A 24,531-nucleotide genomic window follows, 5' to 3' on the forward strand; every position below is an offset into this window, starting at 1 on the left:
ATGTGCGATGTTATCCAGAATTATTGCCGTTCAAATCTAAAGACTAGATGGGCAATAGTTATAAAATTTATTTACATTGCCTGCATGTTACTTACCTTGGTTCTTGGAGGAAGAGTTCAACTCACTTCAGTGATGCCATCTTAAGTTATTCAAGTCGAATTGCCTGTAACACAAGGTTAGGATGAGGCCCGATGTAAATTAGCCAGTGAAACAGCCCCTTCGTTGTTCTTTCAGATTTCGAGAATTTTTTATTTAATCAGAAAATAAAGATAATTTACAGGCATAAACCCACGTGTTGTTTAGTTTTTTTTTTTTTTTTACCAACGAGAGTGTTTAAAGTGTGGCGAAATGTTTCCTGAAACAGTGTATAAACAACTCTTTAAAGCGTAGTAGTGGGAATTTTCCTCATACAACGAAAAAAGTAAAGTGTTAAAAATATTATAAATTAATTGGTTTATACGTCAGCTGTGTGTACTTTAAGATATGGAACTCTTCTTGAGTTTTGAGAGCACTCAAGAGACTAGAGTCGCTCTTAGCTGCACCTCGAGCGACTGTCTTGCAACCCTCGTGCTCTCTCACTTCATGTCTTAAGGAAGTTATTTCAGTGTGCTGCTGTAAATTACTATATTTCAATCAATCAGTTGTCATTGAGTACTACCTTCTTGCAGACATCATACACATATCTTTAAGCAATGGAAATTTTCAGCCTCATGTTTTTGAAATTAATCGATAGAGATGCTAATGTAAACAGGTGCTTGAATTTCTTCTGATATTACTGCTGATTAAAAAGAAACTGAACCGTACCTTTTTTTTTTTTCTGGATAACGTGTCATCGGACGTGTCCCGATGGCGTCATCAACGGGTTTGCACTTATTTTCAACAACAACTGTTGAAAGCTAGCCCAATAACAGCGAGTCAAATTACAGCTTACTAAATTTACCCCAGCAACGGCCCGAAAAGATATAGGAATTCTTAAAGCTAACATTAGTGTTTTTTTTCCTGTTGGGGTGAAAAAATATTACTAGATCTTGGTCAACACATAGGGCGACTCGACTCTATGAACTTCGTAGTTGCAATCTCTTTTCTCTCCCCTCGCATGCTAATTGCAATAAAATGGGAGAGCACAATTATGTCTAAACAGCATCATCACTTCGCCAGCCTAAATTTTGTTACCTTAATTGAAGGGAATTTGTCATCCAACTGTATTTACTTGCCATTAATCGTTTATTCATTGACTAGGTGCCAGAAGTTACTTGAAATCGCTTCATTATCCATGGGGATTTTAGAGGAGATTACATGCATGCTTTTCAATCAATTTAGAAAAGAATACGGGCAGTTTCTCTTCTGCAGCCGCATATGGGTATTTTTTGTTATGTTACACTGTATTCTACTCTCAAATCCTCAATAATTTTACTATGGTAATGGCCAACTCGAAAGCGTTTGCCCACTTTGGCCAGTAAACACTCTTCTCGTATCTTAAGTCGTTTGTATTTTTATCTTTTTTCCCGATTTTGCATTTTTATTACTCAATCGAATTTGATGCAACTAAAAGAATTGTAAATTATTACAAATTGGATAATAAAAAAATTAATGCAGTTGGGAAGTACTTTTTATGTCAGGTTTTCAGTCTCATGAATTCAATTATTTCTCGTTGATTTCAATTTTTTTCCGCTAAACGTACCTGATAGGGCAGCCCGGTAATAACCTTTTCAAAAGACTGCAATCCAGCGTTCAATCATGACGTCAATTGAAAAACCCTTAAACTTGGAGCACGTACAGTGTGAGACTTTCAAAATAATTTCCAAATGACAGGTTAAGCAAATAATATTCCGTGCGAATAATTACTTCTTCACTTGTAAGTGGGCACGTAATCGATGGCTGGAATATCTAATGACGAATAGACGCCCACATAAGGCACTAGATGTTGGCTGCATCAGTGCGTGAAGGGACATATATCAAGGTAGTCGCGGAGGTGAGAGGAAATGGTTTGTAACACAGTTATTCAACATCGCACGTTGCTTTCACTGTTCGATGTCAGAATTTTTATTTCTTTTCTGTCGAACCTAAAATGTTCGTTGTTTTATTCAAATACAGCAATGTTAAGATTCATCAGGATTTGAGCTTCCACACTTCGTCTCATACCAATATTCTCTGTGGGTTATCTTATCAAAGGTAAGTAATTTTTTCATAGTTACGGATAAATATTTAGATTTGGTTGATTTGTTGGACTAGTACAGAATTTGACATTTCATAGCCATTTAAAGGAATCACTTTCAGAACCGTACATCCTGGTAGTTAACTGATGAAACACTGATGCTTACATTTAATTCATTATTCAGAGCTTTTGTTTTTTAGGCCTATTCCGATCGTTTTTGTTTTGCTAATTTTTTAACCATTATTCTCAATGTTAACTTAGACAAAAGTTACTAGTTTAAAAAATTCTTTCACGTTAGCGATATCTGTCGAGTAGAGACTCGAGAAAGCCTTGTAAGGCTGGGAAATCTGAAATACGTTTGAAAACTGTGGTGAGCGAGAAGCCTGGCCGAGGAGCTGTTGGTGAGAAAATTAAAAGTAACATGTTATTTTTAGAGCCTGGTTCTTCCCACCCACAAAATCATGATGCGTCTTTACATTAACATTTGAAAGCGTTTGTTTCTTAATTAGCTAGCTCTTGGTGAACAGCAAAAATGAGCAATTTCGATACCTGTTGACGTGTCCTCAAAACTCATGACTTTTCAAGAGAAAAAAAAATTTCTTATTGAAAAACATCTCTACCTAAATTCAGTGCCTTATCAAAACATCAAATAAGGACATACAAGGCTGAGAAATAGATGTTGATTGAGTAATGATGCCAGAAAATAATGAATGATTAGGAATCCCCTGCAATTGCCAAGCTAGAATGCTCTGGCAATCGCTTTTTCCAAGTGTTACCATTTTCCCACTCTCACATTTGTCGCTAAGTGTCAACGATTACAGCAGATCTCTGCCGAACGTTAGCAATCATCCTAAGGGACCTCATTAAGCAATAAGGACAAAAACGCCGTGGAAACGCCAATTCAGTAAAAATGAATTTTTAATTTTTCGTACGAATTTTGCGAATTTCTAGATCCAATAATCATCTCTAACGACCCTTGACCTTAGCTTTGAACTAAAATAAGCATCTCCTTCGTAGATTGTAATTTTGATGGTAGGTACAAACATAGTGCGAATGATATTTACAGCATGTGGGAAAAAATAGGCTATTGGACGTTACATGATAACAAATCAGATCAGTTAAGTTATCAAGAAAATTGTACGTCCTCTTGCACATCAACTCATTAAGAATTAAAAAAAAAATTAAATTGGGCCAAAATTTTATAGAAGTTTTACCAAGGAAGATTTCATATTTTTGTGATAAAAATATTTCAAGCAGATGCATAATAATTCAAAACGTCTTTAAATGAAATTGAAATTAGTGGGTAAACAATATTTTGTCCTTCAGTCGATAAAACTTTTCTTTAGAAGGACGTAGTCGGTCAATAACGTTCGTGGTTGTTTATCGTTGACATTCGCATTTGCTTTTCAATTACTTGTAAAGGAAAGGTAAGTCGGAATATCAGTTACATCAAATTAAGAATTTTTTTTTCTATTCAAAGAAAGTGTCTTTTTGTGGTTATAATTGCGACTACAGGTGCAAGGTATTTTTGTAGACGTGTAATGCTCGTATAGCAGGGTACTATAGATTGTAATATTTCACGCGCTATTCTAAATTGACCATAATTTAGGATCATACTGTTTCGTCATTTCTTAATCCATAGCTTTCGACTGTCGCTCGTTAGAAACAAAGGGGACGATATTTCCTAATCTAAGGGGCTGTATTTCCTAATTTACGATGCGTCATATGCAAGCGCATTTACTTTGTATACTTTTGATCGTTCGATAACATTAAAAATCGCGAAAAAAAAGCACAACGATACAGAACGAAAAAAAAAAAAGGCAAAATCTTTGTTTTTTTATGATACGTCTTCATAAGTGAAACTAACAGTCCAAGTTAATTCTTTTACTAAAAACTGCATGACTGACAACCTCCCTAATTAAATATCATTAAATGAACACAACGTTAATTAACATGCAAAACAGTGTGCTAGAAACCATTCATCACACAATAATAATTTGTGTGTTAGATCCTGGTTACGTGCTCAAAATCAACTTCAATTTCTCTGTTGGAGCAGTGAAGCCGAGAAGCCGAGAAGCAAATAAACTAAATTAAGTTTAAAAGTGTGAAGCACTTTAATTTTTGACTTTGCAGAAGTGGATTGTTAATTCTGAAGGTAAGTAAAAACTAAGTAGCTAAAAGCCGAAAACAGAAACGCATACGATAACAATTATTGGAGATATAATTTTAAAATTCGAGTAAAATGACGAAAGCTACTCAGACTTGAAATTTTTCATCGCGAAAAAAAAGATTCCTGAAAATAAATCTGAATATTTTGTACAAGAAGCACTTTTACCATTAACTCTCATCACAAGACAGTATTATGCGAAAACAAGTTTGTTTTCAAGGAAAATGGCTTGGCCTTCAGACATGAAGAATCAGCAGCACGTCCCAAGAACAGCTCTTTTTGCTGACGAAGAGCAGATTGCTGAAAATGAGATTAGTGAGGGAAATAGCTAATGCCCCATTCACACCAAAGCTTAAACATGTTTAAAAGTTGTTTTGTTAAACACAGTTTAATTTTTTTTTTCTTCATAGAAACTATTTAGCCGAATATTTTTGACTTGAATGTAGCACATTGGAAATGCAAGTTAGCAAGTACTTGAATCCAATGGAAAATCAAGTTTTTCAGTTCTCTGTTTATAATTTTCATTCAATGAAAACCAGTTTAACAAAACATGTTTTGCTGGTGTGAATGGGGTATAAGTCTTTGAATCTCTTTCCTTCTCGCAAAAATCGTGAAAGCTATGGAAATGAATAGCGAATATAAATCTTGAAGTCAAGTCTTATGTGTAAGATAAGAATAAACTAGGTCATTTAACATTCATGAAAAGATTCAAGATAACGCTTTAAGCTTTAGGATGACATTAATTATATATATATATATATATATATATATATATATATATTATAATAACATTGTATGGTCCGAAATTTGAGCAGTTTCGGTGCAGTGATGTCTCCGTCTTGATGGGTCGAATTTCTGCGTCTTCTGGACTAAGAATTGGAAGGTTGTTGGAACGTTTTAGAAAAAAAATCAAACTGAAGCTGGTGAAACAAGTGCGAAGACAAATTTATGTATATTTATTTCAGGATATTCATTTCAGAATATTCATCAACTATAATTTTAATCCACTGGTTGAGAAAATTTAGACCAGGAGGACATATAACGATTGCCGTGCTGCTAACATTATATTATCTATCATATTTATCATTATATAACATGGATTACAAATACAAAGTAGAGAAAAGTTAGAAAAGGAATGAAATTAACAGAAGATGCTGAATTTACCAAAGAAGAAACCTGTACCCCGGAATCTCATAAAGCTTAGTGTACATCTCTTACGCAGTACCTGGGTTTTCTCTCTTTTGATCATAGCATATTTGACCGCAGCTACTCCTGAAGTTTTAAAAAACTCAGAGAATGTTACAGGATGCAAATAATATTACCAAAGCGTTAAGAAGAAGGCCGGAGACTAAAACTTGGGATCGTTCAGGATTAGTAGCAGATAATCTCAAAGTTTCTAAAGCGCATGCGTGGAATCTTTTGTTTTTTAACGTGTTGACATCTACAACTAAGAAGGGATAAAAGTTACAAAAGCCTTTCAAAATCAAATAATCCTAAGACATTCATCAATAATCCTAAACTAACACAATAGAAAATTATCCTAAAACAATGGAATTGAACTTTTTCAGAAATCTAAATAATAAGTTTGTTCTTAAATTCCTTTGTATTGGATATAGAGCTCCATTGATTGCATATTCAGAAAGTTATTAAAGCTTATTGATTTGTAGCATATAGATTTACGACGGAGGAGTCCTGTTTTCGAACACGTTGCCTCAAAGGTCAGTATCCCACGTCAACTGTATTTAAAAATATAGTTCTTCAAATATTTTTGGATAGAGAATGTAGCTATGTTCCATGAAAACGTTTATGGGCCAAAATTAGCAATCTTAAATTGATCAAATCATACAACAAGACCAGTTGGTATGAACTGGCACCTTATCGGTAGTTTCATACCAGTCTAATTTGTAAGTTATCCTAACGGCACGGTCATGCATTTTTTTTGAAGTGTACCTTTTTTGTTTATAAGAAATCGCCATAATCACATACATGCGAGAGAGAGAGACAGAGGGAGAGAGAGACAGAGAGAGAGAGACAGAGAGAGACAGACTAGTCGAGTCATATTACACTAATGATATACGTAACTGACAAGATTACGTTATATTTTTTCAAGTTTGTCCAAGAGGGTTAGTCACAGGTATTCAATAAGATTAACATATCGGTCACAGAGGAGACAATGATTTTGAGATATGGCAGGTAAAAAAAGAATGACCTCAAAAACCTTCAGTTTCCGGGGACAAGAATAGATTCGTTCGACAAAGTGAATCTTCCAATTAAGTTCATTGTCTGATTCAATACCAAGGCATCTGGTAAACTTGACTTGATGAACTACACTGTCCTCTGATGTGCTTTGCTACTGCTTTGTTGTGTTCATAACTGTGATGATCTCTCTCATCTTCATTTATATAAATCCTAAGTTCAAATTCTCATACTCACATGCGTTGATTCACTACATTCTCCTTTTTTAATCGCCTGACTCGAACAAATGAAACGACCAAATATTAAAATCCTTATATCAACTGATCATAATGACCAATAAACACTACTGTATGACTGAAGTGATAGCCGTTTCAAAAACTTGAGCGAAAGTTATCAAGTCAATTTCATTTTTTATTTTGGAATTTTGTCTCCGATTATTTAAGACTCTTGTAGTTTTAAGCCATGTTATGGAAAGGAAAAATCTAATCTCACATTAAGGGAAATCAGATTTACCAGCTCAACCCACGCACAGTCGGTGGCGAGTTTTTGATTTTTAATTTTAGATTATCTTAAATTATAAAAGTACATTTTGCATTGTCATGTATCTACTTTACAGTTCGATTATTTATTTGATATATTTTTAACTACTTTCACTTGTAGGTTACTTATGTATCAGGTAGTTACACAAGACTCCTCAAGCATGAAATAATGTTTTCACTCTCATCGTGATTAAATAAAGAATCTTATTTACTTGACTTTCATATATTCTTAACCGTTTACTTAATTATTATCAAACTCGTTTTCCTTCCGGAAAAAGATGAAAAAGAATACCACGTTTTCAGAGCAGTTCAGACAGTTGGATATTCTGAGCGTCAGTTAACAGAAAGGTGTCATCTTTTCGTATTTTTGTAACAGCCATCGTGAAATTTGAGAGACAAACAGCCTCTACGTATATTTTTATGTCTTCTTTGATTGGTTTTTAATTAAGTTGTAGTAAATTTGTTTTATTTCCCATATTTAGAGGACAAAAATTGAGCTTAATATGGAAGATTTCACAAGACTTATTTTCGGACTTATCATGCTGGTCATTTTCTCAAAGGCAACAGGTAGGGCTCAGAAACTAATACTGAATAGAGAAACAGTTTTAAAGAAACAGGGAAACAGGAACATCGCTGTAATTTGTAATCAGAGATTTTACCAAATAATGGGCTTCTCATAGCTAGATGACTGATGTTAAATTAAGTACTTGGTGGTCGATTAAGAGAGATTGTTATTCATTTGACGTGGGTGAAGGATTAAGAAAAATCTGGCTCTCTACTTGAATGCTCATTATTTGTAGATTCTTAGATTCTTATGATACCCTTATTGGTAGCTAATTAGCAGTCACTTTTTCTATATTTTCCTCTTTATACTCAGTCGGCGATACCTGATTCCCCCTCTTTTCGCCCTGAAAACCATGGGATCCCCTAAGTCTCCCGACCCCCCCCCCCTCCTCTCCCCAATAATTCCCCACTATAATTTTGTAATTGGATGATGTACAATTGAGTTACATCGCACAAAGACGTTGTTTTGGGGGCAATACTTCTATACTTTACCCAAGTCAAATGCGGAACTTCCTTAACTCTTAACCGAGTGTGGGTTGTTATTAACATACAGAGTCAAATATCATCATTAACTTTTTGATAATTTATCTATTCATTGATTCATTTTTGTTTTCTTTCACAGCTCAAAATCTCTCATTGCTCCCAACCATCAGCTTTGGTGGGTCTTCAGCGAAATGTTCTTTCTCTTTGACGCAATTATAAGAATGCTTCAACCAAACAACGCAACGCATAGAGTACTGGAATTACTGTATATTACCCACTGAACGTTGTTGTTATAAATATCATTGAGTGAGATATTACACGTAATTTCCTTGGTCGGTATTCATCAACCTCGTTTACATACTCTCCTCTAAACCTATCAATCGACCAATGAAAGCGAATGTATTATCTTAAAAAATTTTTGTCACATAGTCACACTACTAATACTAACAAAAAGGCGACTGAAATTAAAGAGATTAGGTACAATGCTATGAGATACTCACTTACATTATGAACGTCACTAAAACCAAGCTTGTAAGCTGTGACTGTGTTGTTTGTTTAGTGTTATGGTAGAATTTAACCGACAGAAATAACACTACAATCCTACAAACTCAACTTCTTTATCAAACAACGTGAACTGTTCTTAAAAAGGAGCGATTCCCAAAGGCCGTACCGTAATTTTCCTTTAAAAACTTACTTAAGTCCACTACAGTCGATATCTAAGCCCATCACTTACACAATCCCACCGGCAGTTGTCCCCATATCTCTTCGAAATGGACAATCTTCCACATTAGCTCATTCTCGATATAGCTTTCCAGACAGTCCGTTACTCCCGACAACAACAGCTCACAACTGATACACGACTGAGTCTTTACACACATTTAAACGGTATCCTAGAACATTCTGGAAGCTCAAAATACATCTGTCTTCTTGGTATTACATCATAACTACGTGACCTAATAGAATTTTCTAGGACATTCCATGGTTTGCATGTCAGCTTGACTTGGCATTCTAGAAATGTAGACACTTATTTTACAGTTGTAATCTATAACAAAAGGTATTTTATGGCAATTTCTCACGTGAACTTTTTTCTTGTCACTCGTTACTTACGTCAGCTCAAACCTGTGTGGCATCAGACGGCACCACTTATAACGTCGGTGACGAATGGATGCCCACTCCTTTTAATTTATGCCGATGCGTCGCACCACTTTCCATCCAGTGCACGTTGATTTTTAGGTGCGCTGATAACCATGGAAACACAAAAAATCCTGGTGACCAGTGGTTACAGAGCCCAACAATCAGTTGTACCTGTAATCAAGGAAACTTGGTAGCATGCACTACTTTAAAACAGCCCGTTTGCATGGATGGCAACGGAAACTTTAGGAAGGATAAAGAAATGTGGACTAACGGTTCTTGCGTGCACTGCACGTGCATTCTTGGTAGCATAAACTGCACTGGTTACCATGTCAATATTACTCATGGGTTGTACAGTGTCAATTCATATCCAACCTGTGAAGGGTGTGAAGTCATGTCTAGAACGCAGGGTGCCCTAAGTTCATGCAGAGGTGAGTTAAAAAAATTGAGTTATTTAACTTGCATAATAATGATTTATGATTGGTCCGGTAGTTTTCTGCGTTTCCATGATCATGTTTAGCAAGTAAAAAGGGATTACCATATTTTCCGACATATCTAAGCCTTTTTCAAAAGAATGAAATAGAGAGGTGTTATGTACGTCTACTTTGTGTCTCTCTCTTGATCTTTTGTTTTCCTTTTCACAAATGTATCTAAACATTATTACGGTAGAATGAATCTCTCATAAGATGACCGTACGGCCCCGGGCGTGCAATTCCATATAAACCATTGTGAAAGCCGGTCGGAGTGAAGTTATCCGGCTCAGTATTGACGCGATTATTTTGTATTTTCCAAGAACATGAATGAAACTGTGGAACTGCGACATATTTTTCCCTCCGCCGTCTTGGTCGGTCGATAATTATTTACTCATTGTATCTATTGTTAGCATATCATGACCTCTCTACAAAAGAGAAGCTGTTCCAATGTGCAAGTCGGGGATCCTTTATTCACAAAAGTCACCAGTGCAACAGGATTTATGAATGCCCGGATAAGTCAGACGAAAACGACTGCGAAAATGGTATTTTGCTGTAATCATGATAATTTGCAGGGGATGCCTAAATCTGTCCATTTTTATTTGCCATATTATTTGCTTGTTTGTTTTTTTCTTGGGATTAGGAGGAGATTTTTCACGAATCTTTTTTAGTACTTTAATAGGCTTTTGCAATTGCCCTTGTCTGACTGCTGTATCTTTTCACCTGAGGGACGCGTAAAAATACTTATTCTAAAAGCTATACTCATTACGTTTCTGATGTTTTTTTTTCAGTATTTTACAATTGAAATCACCATAAGAAGTCAACAATGAACATGCCTGATGTTCTAATATTTTCTTTCAGCCGTTTGTAGAGACAATGAGGGCGGTGTCTATCTCATAAAAGATAAAAACGGTTGGCCAGTTTCTCAATGTATGAAGTGTTACTGCAAAAGAGGGCTGCTGACATGCAGCAGACACTTCAAAATAAACTTCCCGGGCTATCTCAGTGGTATCTATACGCAGTATGAAGACTGCAATCAACCTTTATGCAACGTCGCCAAGTTTATACGAGAAAATGGAAATGATTGCGAAGGTATTAGGGAGCTAAGATAAGTGACAAAAGTAGTTGGCACGCCTCCCCTCACTCGGTGGTCGGCAATCCCTCCACTCACTATAATAAACAGAAATCTTGTAGCTCATCTCTGATAAGTTACTTGCATGTCCCCCTCCCGAAACTTTATTATTTATGTTTTTCCCATAATTTTTATTACTTTTAGCGATTTGAAATTGTCCTCTTTTTTTGTTGTAATAGACCATTACATGACAGGTCCTTCATAATCTTTCGCTTTTGAAATTAAAGTAACTTATCTTAATTGTGCTCCTTACAATTAGGCTTGGAATTTATCCAGAATGAAGGTGTTTATCTAAAAGGCCAAACATGGAAATCTGACGGATGTCAGTTTTACTTTCCTGGCGCTAACGCTGACCCGCTAAACATTTGTCCAGCTATGACCAGACCTGACTGTTATGTCTACAACGGAGCTGTGTGCTGTGCATCTGAGTGTCCAGGTAAGCACTTCGGTCAAGTGTACAACTAAAGGTGGTGGGTGTTGCCGAGGTACATGTGCGTCCTTTCGTTGTGGAGAAAAATTGAAAATTCATGGGTGAACAGTAATTTCTTATGACTTTGGAGGAGGGGAAGGAGATTTTGGGGGGATCACATAATTTTCAGGGGTACTGAGCGAAGGGGAGATTGGTCGTCATCAGCATAGTAAAGAGGAGGACTTTAGAAAATTGAGTGTCAATAAGAGGGTAGGGGGGGGCATAAGGATATTACACAGCCTTATTGGGGGTTGGGTCAGGTTAATATTATGACTGGTTCCTAGGGAGCGAAAAAGAAAGATTTAAAAGAAAAATTATCGACACGACCTTGTTAAGGGCTAGCTTTTTGGGTCCCCTCCCAAACGCTCTTTGGAAAAAAAATCTGGCCTGGATTTTTCAATTTTGTCCTCTCTGACCATCACTAAAATTTGCCATCGTAAACTTTCCTTTTTCGTTCCTTTTTTGTCGGTTCTTGTCAGGTCTGTTTTGTGTTCGCTAGGGAACTTTTCTATCAATATTTTACTCTCTGATCTCTCTAACAACCTTATTCAACATCTCTTCTTCTAGAAAATTTTAATGTTCAACAACATAAACGTGATGTTTCTATATATATCTAATGATCGAATTTTTCCCGCTATCTATTATATTTTGGTGACCCTTTTGTTATCCTTATTAAAGTCTTGCCGCAGATTGCACACCAATTGAGAGCGAACCTTACTTTGTGTCGCGGTGGCCGTCAGCTTGTGTCAGGTGGCTTGAACTGTAACGACGCTGGTCACTGCCTGAAGAACTTTCACGTCCAGAATTGTTCGTCAGGTAACGAAACTGACATTCAAAATAAACATACGCATTTCTGAGTTACTCTCGTTGTGGAAATAAATCGCATTGAAATCACTTCTCCTTCACTATGTACTGTCCGACAACCGATCATAAAAAGCATTTTTATGATCACAGTTTTAAGTTTCATTGTTCCTCTTCCCTAGAATTATACTTGTTGACCATAAAACATCTTTAATATTTCATAACTTTTCTGTGTTGACGCTTTTTCAAGCTTAATTGTTTTATATCTGTCTTTTTAAGATTTTGTTTTTGTCATGCGCATTTGAAGTAGGTGGTCACGTGACAGGCAACAGGTGGTTGTTACTCCCTTATTCAAGACGCCTATTGAAAATTATCTATATCTTTCATTCTTTCAAATAACATTTGTGAATTCTTCCTTTCAGAGGTCACCTGTCGCGATGAGGACTCCATCCAGTATTTCGAGGGTGCCACGTGGTCTGTTGGCAGTTGTATTCAGTGCAGCTGTACTCAGGGCAAGATTCGCTGCAAAAGGGAGCTCTTTCTGGTCTCATTTCTCCAGCTTGGGGGACAAAAACCAGCCGTGATCCTGAACGAACCAAATTTCAGTGAGAACTGTGATCAGTTTGAATGTAACGTGGCGAATTTTATGAAGAAAAACAACGGAGTATGTAAAGGTTAGTTTTTTACAATTGGTAATACAATGTATCCCTATTCTTTCCGAATACGTTTCCTCGAGGATCTGTTCTGTTAACTGATCTGTTCTCAAGGACAGGGCAATGTTTCCTTTTAATATGATTTGAATTTCGGTCACCCCTTTGGACCAGGTTCGTCTCCTGATTTTGGCGAAATTTTTAATCATCCTTCGGCTCTTTGATGTCAACGTCATTCCCCCTTCAATTGTTTAGATTTTGTTTCCGTTTTGATTTCTTGTTTGTTTATTTGTTTGTTTTCTCCCTCAGCTTGCAGGTGGAACGGCCAATTGTATTACGATGGTGATCATTGGAAGGAAAATGGCGTTGACTTTTACTGCAGTAGCTCTACTTTGCAAGTCAGGCCTGGCTGTTATGTTTCCAACGGTAAAACGACATGTACTGGAGCGATATCAGGTGTGGGTTTAATTCATTAGATTCAAACTTGTTATCAGCCTTGATCCACTGAAAGAAAACCTTGAGTGCTTAGCGGCCTATTAAAGAAGTCTTCACGACCTAGACTCAGGCCTTTTACGGGCGCCTAGGTCAAAAATTTCCTCCACTCTCCTGTTCTCTCGACCTAACGAATGGTTTCTTAAATTTTTTTTCGTATGTCATCTGCTTACAGGACTATGTGAGCTGTCCTTAATATCAAAAGACGACCTTTTCCTGTGTGAGAGTGGTGACGAGATAAGATCCCTTGGGGACAGGTGTGATGTCAAGAAAGATTGTAACGATCACTCAGACGAACGAAACTGCAGTCAGTGTAAGTATCTGAAATCCACTTTGGTATTTTTGTGAGATGCTGCTAAATTTTGTGTGAGAGGATCTTAAGTAAAAGCAGCGTAAAACAAAGGAGACACGAAAGAAGGAATTACGTCTATAAACATTGTGATATTAAATAGAAATAGAAATTATGTACTCAAAAGTAAAATGACCAGAAACTCGATCGAAGAATAGATGGTCGGTGAAGAATTCAACAGAAAACAGACGGTAACGTCACGTGAACTAAATTGCAGCGAGGCTAAAGGCATTCGTAAAAAAACGTGGTTTAAAAAATTTTCCTGCGTACTATTTGCACACGAAAGTGTATTTAAATTATTTATGAACAAGTACAATTCTTCCCCCCTTTTTTTATAATGTTACCTACGACCTATTTTCAGACTATTGCGCTGCTGAAGAGTCACATGGTTTTGTTTGGCTGAGAGCTCAAGTCGGGAGTGAAACTCTTAAATCGTGTGCCGCCGCAAATTCATCTTGGACAGGTACTACCAGTTTCATCTTAATCATCTCTTCTTGCAGGCAATACTAGTGCTTAAAAACCGACACTAGTATATAGTTGACGCCTACTCAATCGACCTCGTCGCCTAAAGAGGACTAGCACTATGTTGTCGAAATGTCGCAATCCACATCCGAAGTGACCACATCGTGGGACAAACGATTACACTTTTCTTTTGCAATGTGTCAGTTGTTCTCTAAGGCAATTCAACGAGTCGGAATCCTAAATTCTTGAATCTGATTGGCTAATCGTGTGCTCGAAACTGGTCCAGTTTTATACAGTCCGGACCGCAGTCCAGACGTTTTTCCGGGTCATTCGTCACAAAGCGTTAAAAAGTGAAATCGGCAGAAAAGAATAAAAAGTTATTTACCAGTCTACATTAGCCCGTATGGAGAAAACTGTGCCCTTCGGCTTTAGGTTGTACTCAAGACCTCGGGCACAGTTTTCTCCCATATGGATCTCCTGCCCGGTAAATAACTTATTTATATGACTATTCAATCTGTATTTTCATTAACTAGGGATTTTTGGAAGCAAATGTGTTTATTGGCCTTTATTTGCCACCAAATGGCAACACTTGAGCACATGTACTTGTGAAAGAAAATCCACGTTGGAGACTTTTAGGAAAAAAGTAAGTTCCATTATGCTAACATACAACAAGGGCTAGTCACGAAACGATTGTATCCATGCTTCTTTAAAGGTTCCTATCTAGTTTTATTATCTATGTAAAAACACGAGCCTTAACTATTTAAAATATAGGCTCCAGATCAAAGGATCCGATAGCAATTGCGTTATTAATCAAGAAATTTTACTCGTTCAGTGTAACAGGAATATCCATAACAAAATGGGAGCGGAAGAGCGAACTTGACCTACCACAGGATAATTGCAACATCCCTAGGTTCAGGGGGGAGTAGTTGCATGCGGAATCTTTATGACTGAGAAAGAAACTGAGATTGGTTTCAAAGAGGAAAAATCGTCATGTGAATGAGATATTGCAGTTCAAAGACGATTATGTGAATTTTTATAAATTATCTTTTCAAATGCTCATTTCCTGCGAACTCTTAGACTTACATGTACAATGCTTTTCCACTTTAGCTCGCAAATCTCAACGATACTAACTTCCTGAATGTGTCAAACGATCTGGCTACCGCCGCAGAGAACGGGGATTTCATGAATATCCGGTTGTTTCATGATCTGTTCAAAGATTTGTTTTACAATGTAACGCGGTTACTTACTCCGCTTACTCTACAAAATGCTGATAAAGCGCTGCAATACTGTAAGGTACGAACTACAAGAGGATACGAAATTACGAGAAATTATTGTACTCAGGAGCAAGTTTAAAAGTTTAAAATCCAAAATAGCTCAAAAGTTGAGTGGTATTATGAGTTATTTTAATTGTCATCAAGGGGATTATAAAGATTTAAAAAAATCTCAGAATCTCGCAGTTATTAGATTAATTTAGTTAAAAAATTGGTACAAAGGAGTGTGTCAGCACAAGTTAAAAATTTAAATCCTACTAATACGGCCACCATTTGATTGTTTTGGTAAATGAATATTGTCAACGTGACGTCATATGAAATCATACTTTCAATATAATATTACGTAGGAGTATGTGGAGATATTAATCATTTGGTTCTGATTTCAGAACTTCATCCAAACTCTGCTATCATCTCCGATTTACGGGCGAAAGTCGTCATTTTGCCTTAAACCGAAATTGGTAAGCAACAGTTACTGTGACATTGGATCAGAGGAAAGATTGAGCGTTAGAGACGAAACTCGTGATTGAAATTGCTGTTGTTGTTGTTCGTAGGTTGAAGACAGGTTCCGATTAATTCAAAGCATTTCTGTTTTCAGCAATGCGAGATGTCAATGAAAACATAAGCTTGTGTTTTTATTCATGAGTAACATTCAAAGCGTTTTCGATAAAACATCGTGAAACCACATCCAAGAAAATATCAATGCTAACGAATGAAGTACACTTTGGAAAAAACATGGTTGGTTTCAGTATTAAATCTGATTGGCCGAGAGAGTGGTGTGAGTTTTCCGAGCCAATCACCAAGCGTATAGCCTACAGTACAGTATATTAAGGCATTAAAATCAATGATGGCGGCCGTAACTTTCGCTTAGAAAATACTGAGCACTCGCTCGCAAAAATAATGCCTGCTTTGCAGGTTATCAAACGTAGTGATAAATAACTTTCCTTAATTTATTGATCAAAATTTCAATTCATTTAAAGTATAAAATTTGGTTCTATTGCACAAATGTAAATTTTGTTTGTTTTAGTGTAATGTCTATTTGTTTCCCATAGGCTCATGATCGAAACTTTCATATCAATAGAGCATTAGAGTTTCTACGTCAGGCCCCTAACAATACCGACGCCTTCGAGTATGGCCAGAAGGGATTTTATCCAGTCAGGGATATTGGGTAAGTGTCCATGCCTCTTTCGAAATTGCTGATTTCAGCAGGATACGGGACGCGTGTCACATATGAACATATGTAGTTTAGTATTATCAACTGAATTGATAATACTGGCTCAGAGGTTGAGCGACAATGCGCAGAAACCGAAGGCCTGACACTCGATTCCTTTGGATTTTTCTTGTCCCACGCTCGTGACAAGACGGTAAAACGTCTTTCTTTATGAAAATACCGTTATTTTTTAAAGTATCCGACGTATGAGCACAAGTCGTATTCTCTAACCGCATATTCTTCGCTGAGACATACAACTGTAGATTTTGTGCTAAATGCGTCGATTGGCAACGAGATGTGGTTTGGAAAGTTTCCAAAGATAAATTTACCTGAGCTCTTCCTCTTTACTTAGGATGGTCCCAAATGAAGTCAAGTTTGGTTGACTGAGCTGGGTTGAATTCTCACCCTGAGTAAATGAACAATGAAAGTAATCTAAAAAATTTAGGCCGGTTTTAATGTCAAACATATAAGTCAAACTTCAATATTTTCAAGTTGAGAAAGTGGGTAATATTTCCAGTTCTTTACCTCTAACAGTAGCCTTGAAATGATTTAAATCAAACTTAAGTTGAGACAAAGCAGCTAAAACTATGAAGCTTCTTCTAACGTAGAAAGGTGATATCAAGCTGAGAGACTGACTTCCTTACATGAACTTTATTCTTAAGGTGATACCTCAAAACTTATCTTCAGATCATTTCCACTTACCTACAACCTGTAATCTGGAGCTTATAAATTTTGCGTCACGAATTTTGCTCAGCGGACATTGCATTCAGCGTGTGATCGTTCACACGTTCAGAAATTAAAGTAACAGTGAGGCGCATACGTGGCAGTAAACTTAAGAAGTTTACTTTTTCTGGAGGGCATTTCTGGCCAGTCTCTTAGTCATTGTATCTTGATCGTAATTTTACAGTAGCGAGCCGCATATCGTGGATAACTTCCGGCCAATCGCGTCACAATCTCACCCCATTATAATGAGACAAGAGCTATCTCTTCAGTTAAACACCGCTAAGCTCTTACCAAGAGAGGTAGAAAAACCTATCTCCGTACCTGTCGATAAAAGCAACACCACTGGTAACGTGACAACAGCATATGGAACAAGAGCTAATACCACCGGCGCTTCCATTGAAAATGTGGTAGGTCATTCAAAACTGTTTAACTTTAAGCTAGCGAACACTATTAGCCTAATGGATCTTGCAAATCTAGCTTAATGTTGGTTACTTACCATAAGAGACAGTCTCAAAAATGCTCAGATTCCTAACTTTGTAGATGTTTGCATGGGAGAAACTTCAGAATATACGGCTCCACAAATGTATAAATCTTTATGGCTAAAACGATTTTATCGCTTAGGAGGTAAAAAAAGTAACAATTTGCCAGTTGATCCTGTCTTTTATCATTGTTGTCTTTCTTTTTCGTGAGAATAACGAGCTTACAGATGAGGAAATACGCCATCTGCTGCGGGCTAACAACTGCACGAATCTAAAGTTTGATGAGGTAATGTGATTTTTCTCGTGTCAGCTGGTTTAAAACTTAGTTTATGTAAGAGAAGAAAAATTGTTGCGCCTTGCATGGATTTTTTTCAGAGAAAGAAGGTGCGAAGTGACTAGGAAGGGGGTTAATTTAAGTAACTCTTTGTTTTTATTTCTGGTATAGTGAAAAATTGATCATTTTCTTATATTCTTATTTTATCTTAGGAGATCGGGGCCGTCGTTTATAACAAACGGATATCTAATGAATTTCAAAGGCACATAGAAATCCAAACTAACATGGAACTAGTGCTAATGTGTATTTCTACGGCAGCAGTGCTTTTGGCCCTAGTACTATTGACGGCGTTAAAGTAAGTTTTTTATTTGACTTCTGAGGGATTATTGTATAAATTAGTACTCTCATCAATTATTATTCTTAGCACTTCTGCCATTGTTGCTTTTTAGAGAAATCCGGATTGCTTTGGTTTAACTTTACTTTGCTCAGAGTTTGGTTCAGAAAATGGTGCCATTTTCTCAACTAATCAGAGTCAAAACTAAAACCAGTTACGTCTCAGTTATCCATGTATTTCCAGTTTCCGACGGTGTGCTTCTCATCAGTTTGAATTCTAACCCTGGCCCTAAGCATCAGCTCCTTATGATATTTCCGATTGTCCAGATTGGCCATTGTGATTACTGTGGTTCTTCTTTTATGATTCTCAATCGAAATACATCTGATTGGTTAACATCCTCAGGAATAATGTTACATGTACATGAACTTACAATGCATCAATTTATGGGGATTATAGAAATGATAAAGGAATTATATGCGGACGAGGGCATAATATTCTTAAATTTATAGCTAGGACATTACTTTCAAATCTAAAATGTTTGAGTTCATTCTTTAGGTTAAAGAGTTCAGAGAGGTTGTTTATACACAAGAGTCTCCTATTGTCTCTGGCACTTGGACATCTTGTGTATATTATGGATAAGACTTTGTTTGATACAAGAGAAAAACATGCGGTGAGCAAATCTTCAGAGAAAAAGTATAGCATTTTAAACTGGATGTAAAATGGTTCAGAATGAAATGATATTTTCTACCTAACTACGAATTTTTTCAATTTTTGGTTTATTTAGGCTTTGTGTTCCGCGCTCACGGTTATTCAGTACTTTTTCCACACTGCAATATTTACATGGATGCTTGTGGAAGGAATAAATCTTTACATCAAGCTGGTTAAAGTGTTTTCAGTGAAGAAACAATATGTGGCATATGTGGCCATGGGCTGGGGTAAATATCCAGTTCATTTCCAATCTAGTCCAGTAATTTGAACTATTTCTGAGGCACAGTTGCAGAAGCTCATTCGACCCTTTTTGTTGTCAGCCTAAACAAGACAAGAAACCTTAATTACTTTACTGAGTGTACTGAGGAGAAGGAGAAATATACAAGCCTCAATTGTCATTATATCCTGTCCTCCTCTTTTTAAGGAATTCCTATTGTTCTCATGGGGTTCGTGGCTGCTATCAGTCCGTCCACATTTGACATGGGGAAGGCTTCGTATACAGATGTATCATGTGGAGCTCTTCAACTCACAGCTAAAAATGAACGACGCAGGTATTTTTGTTGAAAAGTTTCTTCGCAGCTTATTCGATGAAGATCATTTGGTTGTGACGCACAACGTTTTGAACCAGAGAAACTTGATTGCATCCACTCTAATAGACAATTTTTTCTCCCACAGATGTTGGATCAACGGAAGTGTTTGGATTTACAAAGGACCCATATTAGGGATTCTAATGGTTTGATGTCTTTTTAATTCAATTGATCTTTATTTCCAGTGACTATCGGAGAAGACCATTTATGTATCTTGGTTTTTCTTGCAGGCAAATACTGTGTTATTTGCAATCCTGCTTCGCGTCATATTTGGAAAAATATCTACTAGATACGGCAATGATCATATGCAAGCTACAAAGTAAGGAAAACTATTTGCATGAACTAAGAACTATGTTCCTCCATTTCGCAAACATTTACTTCGTAATTTCAGCGTGGATGAACTATCTTCTCCAATTGTTTCTCATTAGGAAGGGTATCAGAAGTATCGTGGCCTTGCTCCCGTTGCTCGGAGTCACGTGGCTGCTGGGTTTTTTCGTAGAGTTCCATCATGCCGTAGTATATATCTTTATTCTGCTAAACTCTACACAGGTATGTAATTCAAGTTTTGAAAGTGCTTCAATGGTTTACTCCTTAAGGGACTGGTGAATTTTCATCGCTCGGGGAGGAGGGTCGGAGGATTTTGACTGTGTTATGATAAAATTTACTTGATACCACCTCATTAGGAGTCTCATTTCCATATACCCCTTTTCATACTTTGTTGACGACGACTACTAATCCCCTTCTATTCTGTGATCTCCCACATAATCCCTCCTCCCCTCCCCCCCCCCCCCCGAAATAAATTAATTATGACAGTCTTCGCAGTAACTACTTCGGCAGTAGTGAAAATAAGACCTGATAAAAATTCAGGCCTGTGCGGTATTTAAATCAATGACCTCTGCGATACTGGTGCAGTGCTCTACCAACTGAACTAAAAAGCCAATTTGGAGCCTGTCATTATGTCAGTTCGTAATAAACCCGTGAACGAAATACCAAGGCTTCCCGCTGAAAATACTTGTTCTTGTACCATGCAAACATACAACTCCGAGTTGGTCAACGAAACCTATGAATATGACTGTTTCATTTTGATTTTTTCTGTTATGTTCATAGGGAATCGTGTTTTTCATCTTTCATTGTGTTCTTGACGAAGAGGTAGGAAAAATCAAAGCACAATTTTTTTTTATAATTCTCAATTAGAGGAAGATTCTTGCGATCAGAGGAACTTAATTGCATAATTAAATTCGTTACTATCTTGTCTGCCTTTGATAATTCCTTTCATATTTCAATAGTTTTATCAAGGTTTGTCAGTAATTTACGGATCTGAGTAGTTTTTGTAGGATAAGTACATACCAATAACATGAGCCTTCCCCTTTGTCCTCCAATTTTCCCTCGGAAAAAAAAAGGAAAGAAAGGAAAAAACACATTTATTATGGATTTATTATGTCTAGGTTCAAGACGCAATCCGAAAGTTATTTGGCCGGAAGTCTGGTGAGCTACCAAAGACGAGATCAACACCAGTTTTGAACCATAATAATACATCTGAGATGGAGAGACACTCGGTGGTGAACCTCTTGCAGGAATCCTGTACGTTTGAAGTATATCGCAAATTAATTGCAGTAAATTTGATTGATTTGCTTTCCATAGTGTTCAATTATTTATACACACGTCTGTTCGTTCGTTAATTCATTCATTCAATTAATCGTTAGTTTATTTATCCGTACCTTCGTCCTTTCCTACCGTCACCCCAACTTAATTACCTTACCTCCCTTTCTCACTCTAACACTCACCTACCAGCCCTTTCACCTTCAATACACCTTCATTCCTTTGTCCACCCATTCGTTAATTAATTAATTAATTAATTAATTAATTCAGCCATTCACTTCAATCATTTATGGGGGGAAAAGGAAACTATAAAATCGAATATCAAAAAGCTGCATTTTTTCGTCTGCTTTTCTGTCGCAGTCGTGCAAGGCGAATGAGTGGGGGAAAATGAGTGTACTAAGAGAGTCAAGTGATGACAAAAATTGCAAGACATTGTACAATGTTTGCTCTACAATTTCGTTTTTCAGCGGGGAAAATAGATGGAGTTCACGGCATGATGAACATGGAAAAGAAGAATAACGAAAGTTGCTTATAGATAAGAATACTTAGTAAGAATTAAACTGATATTAGAATTAATTGTTAAAGATCCAGCGAAGGTCATTTCAACATTTACAATTAGCATAAAATGTATGTTTAGATACAATATTGTATTATTATTATTATTATTATTATTATTATTATTATTATTATTGTATTATTTGCGTTTTTCGTTCTCCTTTTATATTTTATTCAATTTTGTTCGGTGAGATGGAATATCCGAAGGAGGCAATGATAAACCAAGAGGGTAGAAGGATGTGAAGATGAACTTGTATTGTAAATATCTACAAAATGTTTGTTGGGTAAGATAGAAAATCTCAAAAGACGTAATTACAATAAATCGAGAAGGAACAAAGATGGCTGGCTGAGGAAAGAAAATATTAAAAGAGAGTCTCAATGGAATTAACTTTTAGATGTACAACGGTTAAGCATCAAAATTGACAAATTTCAACTGCTAGTCGTAAAAAGAATAAACCGTTAATTTTTTTTAAGCGTCATGGATAGAATCTATTGTTAGTTGTAAAATGACCAAAATTTTGACCGTTAGCCGTGAAGGCCATTACCCCAGTAAGATTCTGATTCATTAGCTGTTGTGTTCAGTTGCATAATTGTTAAACCTACAGAGAACAAAATGTGAAATAAAATCAATATCAGCATCGTACCAGAGCTCCCTCGTCATTTGTAAGAACTGGCTGCTCACCCTCTCTCTGATCAAAGTAGGGGTTCACTTTTAACTTCTCTCCATCATATTCATACGGTATTCAGCAAACAGGTAATGACAATATTCAGACTTATTAGATAGAAGTTGTTGTCTTAATCTAACGCCAAATTCTCATAGAGAATTAAGTACTAGAGGTGCGAATTGACAATTAGATTCTCGGTTAAAAATTTCATTATTCACCTTTCCTTGTTATATCATTGAAGGAAAAATACCGGAAAGTAAGGAACTGTTGATCAGGGAAGGATTCTGGTCGGTACAAGCTTTGTCAGCTCAATTGTAAATACGCGAATTAAAGAGTGTACTCGCGTTGCTCGTGGACTCGTTTTTGGGACGTTGACAGGTGGAAAGGGGGGGAAAGCTAACGGCGGAGTGTTACCCACGCTGAGGCAAGACACCAAAGGACCTGTGCTGGTTTCTTTCAGTCTTCTTTATTACCTTTATAGCGTTGCTCGTGGACTCGGTAGTCAAAGTTTTGGGACGTTGGAAGGTGGATAGGGTGGGAAAACTAGAGGCGTAGTATAACCCACGCTGAGGCAAGACACCAAATAACCTATGCCGGTTCCTTTCTGTCTTCTTTATTACCTTTATAGCGTTGCTCGTGGACTCGATAGTTAAAGTCTTGGGACGTTGGAAGGTGGATAGGGTGGGAAAGCTAGAGGCGTAGTATAACCCACGCTGAGGCAAGACACCAAATAACCTATGCCGGTTCCTCTCTGTCTTCTTTATTACCTTTATAGCGTTGCTCGTGGACTCGATAGTTAAAGTTTTGGGACGTTGACAGGTGGATAAAGTGGGAAAGCTAGCGGTGGAGTATAACCCACGCTAAGGCAAGACACCAAAGAACCTATTCCAGTTTCTTTCAGTCGTCTTTATTACCTTTATAGCGTTGCTCGTGGACTCGATAGTTATAGTTTTGGGACGTTGATAGGTGGATAGGGTGGAAAGACTAGCGGGGGAGAGTAACCCACGCTGAGGCAAGACACCAAAGGGCCTATGCCGGCTTCTTTTAGTCTTTTTTATTAACTTTATCGCAACAACCACTGCTACAGTTTCTGTTATTCTCTATACTGTGACAACAAATTCACTTCTCCTCTTTCAGTAACTTAATTAAGAGTGCACGCTTCTATAACTATTCATTATCGGATATCACGAGCAGATATGCTGGCCGCGACCTTACACGATTATTATCTATATTTAAACAAACACTTTCACGAAAACCTCAAGCAACATACTCAATGCGTTCGAAAAAACCCATCAGGCGTAGGTCCAAGGTAAGGCCAAAATACAAAGTAAAAACTGCACGCACTCGCACTAAAACTACAAAATAACCAGATAAAAATGCTTTACTAACAATATATGATTGCCGAAACCCAAATAACCTTGGATTTAAAAGATCAATCCTATCCAAACGATTAATACCTAAAAAAAAAAACTAATCCTTACTTTACAATACTCGCAATTAACACACAAGTTAAAGCCTCACTCCAAGGCGAATGACAGAGCAGGGCCGTGTGCATGAAAACTAATGATTAAATAGAGATGATTGTTCACGATCAATCTTTGCCTTCCTAGTTTTACTTTTTGAAAGAATAAAAGAGGAAGGGTGCGTAGGTTACTCTTGTACTCATTTAGTAAGAAGTTCAGCGAAATCTGAGGCAAGTGGACAACCATGGGACCCTTGTCATTGTTCTATTAATATGGATTGCCCGTTGGCAATCGTGGAACTGTGGAAAAGTTCTTTAACTTTGGACTTATGCGTTCATGTCAGGGTCAGGGTGTTTGGTATTTCCCGAGACAAAGTCCAGATTGTTAAAAGTAAAGTCTTCCTTAACTCTCTCTTTTGCTGCAGAACGTCTTCCTCTGGTACAGTAAACGATCCAAGCAACCAGTATAAAGAAGGTATTGACTACGCTAGCGTGTACACCATCGATCCAGATGGATAAGTCATTATCCGGCGGATAGCGCAGTACGTTTATTTTTTACATCTACCCCCTGGATTGCGATATACAAAGAACCAGGCCAGCGGCAGCA

General features: G+C 37.0%; 1 protein-coding gene across 1 annotated transcript; it reads left to right on the plus strand.

Moving 5' to 3' along the window:
- Positions 1-1,940: 1,940 nt before the first annotated feature.
- Positions 1,941-21,909, plus strand: LOC131785527 (uncharacterized). Its single transcript, XM_066173593.1, has 29 exons — positions 1,941-1,985; positions 2,095-2,172; positions 7,540-7,624; positions 8,244-8,279; positions 9,217-9,666; positions 10,119-10,250; positions 10,567-10,797; positions 11,097-11,273; positions 11,985-12,122; positions 12,530-12,781; positions 13,067-13,213; positions 13,425-13,562; positions 13,960-14,061; positions 14,594-14,703; positions 15,168-15,353; positions 15,718-15,789; positions 16,381-16,496; positions 17,440-17,668; positions 17,952-18,026; positions 18,227-18,369; positions 18,904-19,018; positions 19,133-19,283; positions 19,481-19,607; positions 19,732-19,789; positions 19,874-19,962; positions 20,072-20,192; positions 20,751-20,792; positions 21,089-21,224; positions 21,710-21,909. The coding sequence occupies exons 3-29, from the start codon at positions 7,561-7,563 to the stop codon at positions 21,775-21,777; spliced, it is 3,705 nt and encodes a 1,234-aa protein (XP_066029690.1). The 5' UTR covers positions 1,941-1,985; positions 2,095-2,172; positions 7,540-7,560; the 3' UTR covers positions 21,778-21,909.
- The last annotated feature ends 2,622 nt before the right edge of the window (positions 21,910-24,531 follow it).

The sequence above is a fragment of the Pocillopora verrucosa genome, chromosome 1 (assembly GCF_036669915.1).
Source record: "Pocillopora verrucosa isolate sample1 chromosome 1, ASM3666991v2, whole genome shotgun sequence".
In the NCBI taxonomy this organism is placed as follows: domain Eukaryota; kingdom Metazoa; phylum Cnidaria; class Anthozoa; order Scleractinia; family Pocilloporidae; genus Pocillopora; species Pocillopora verrucosa.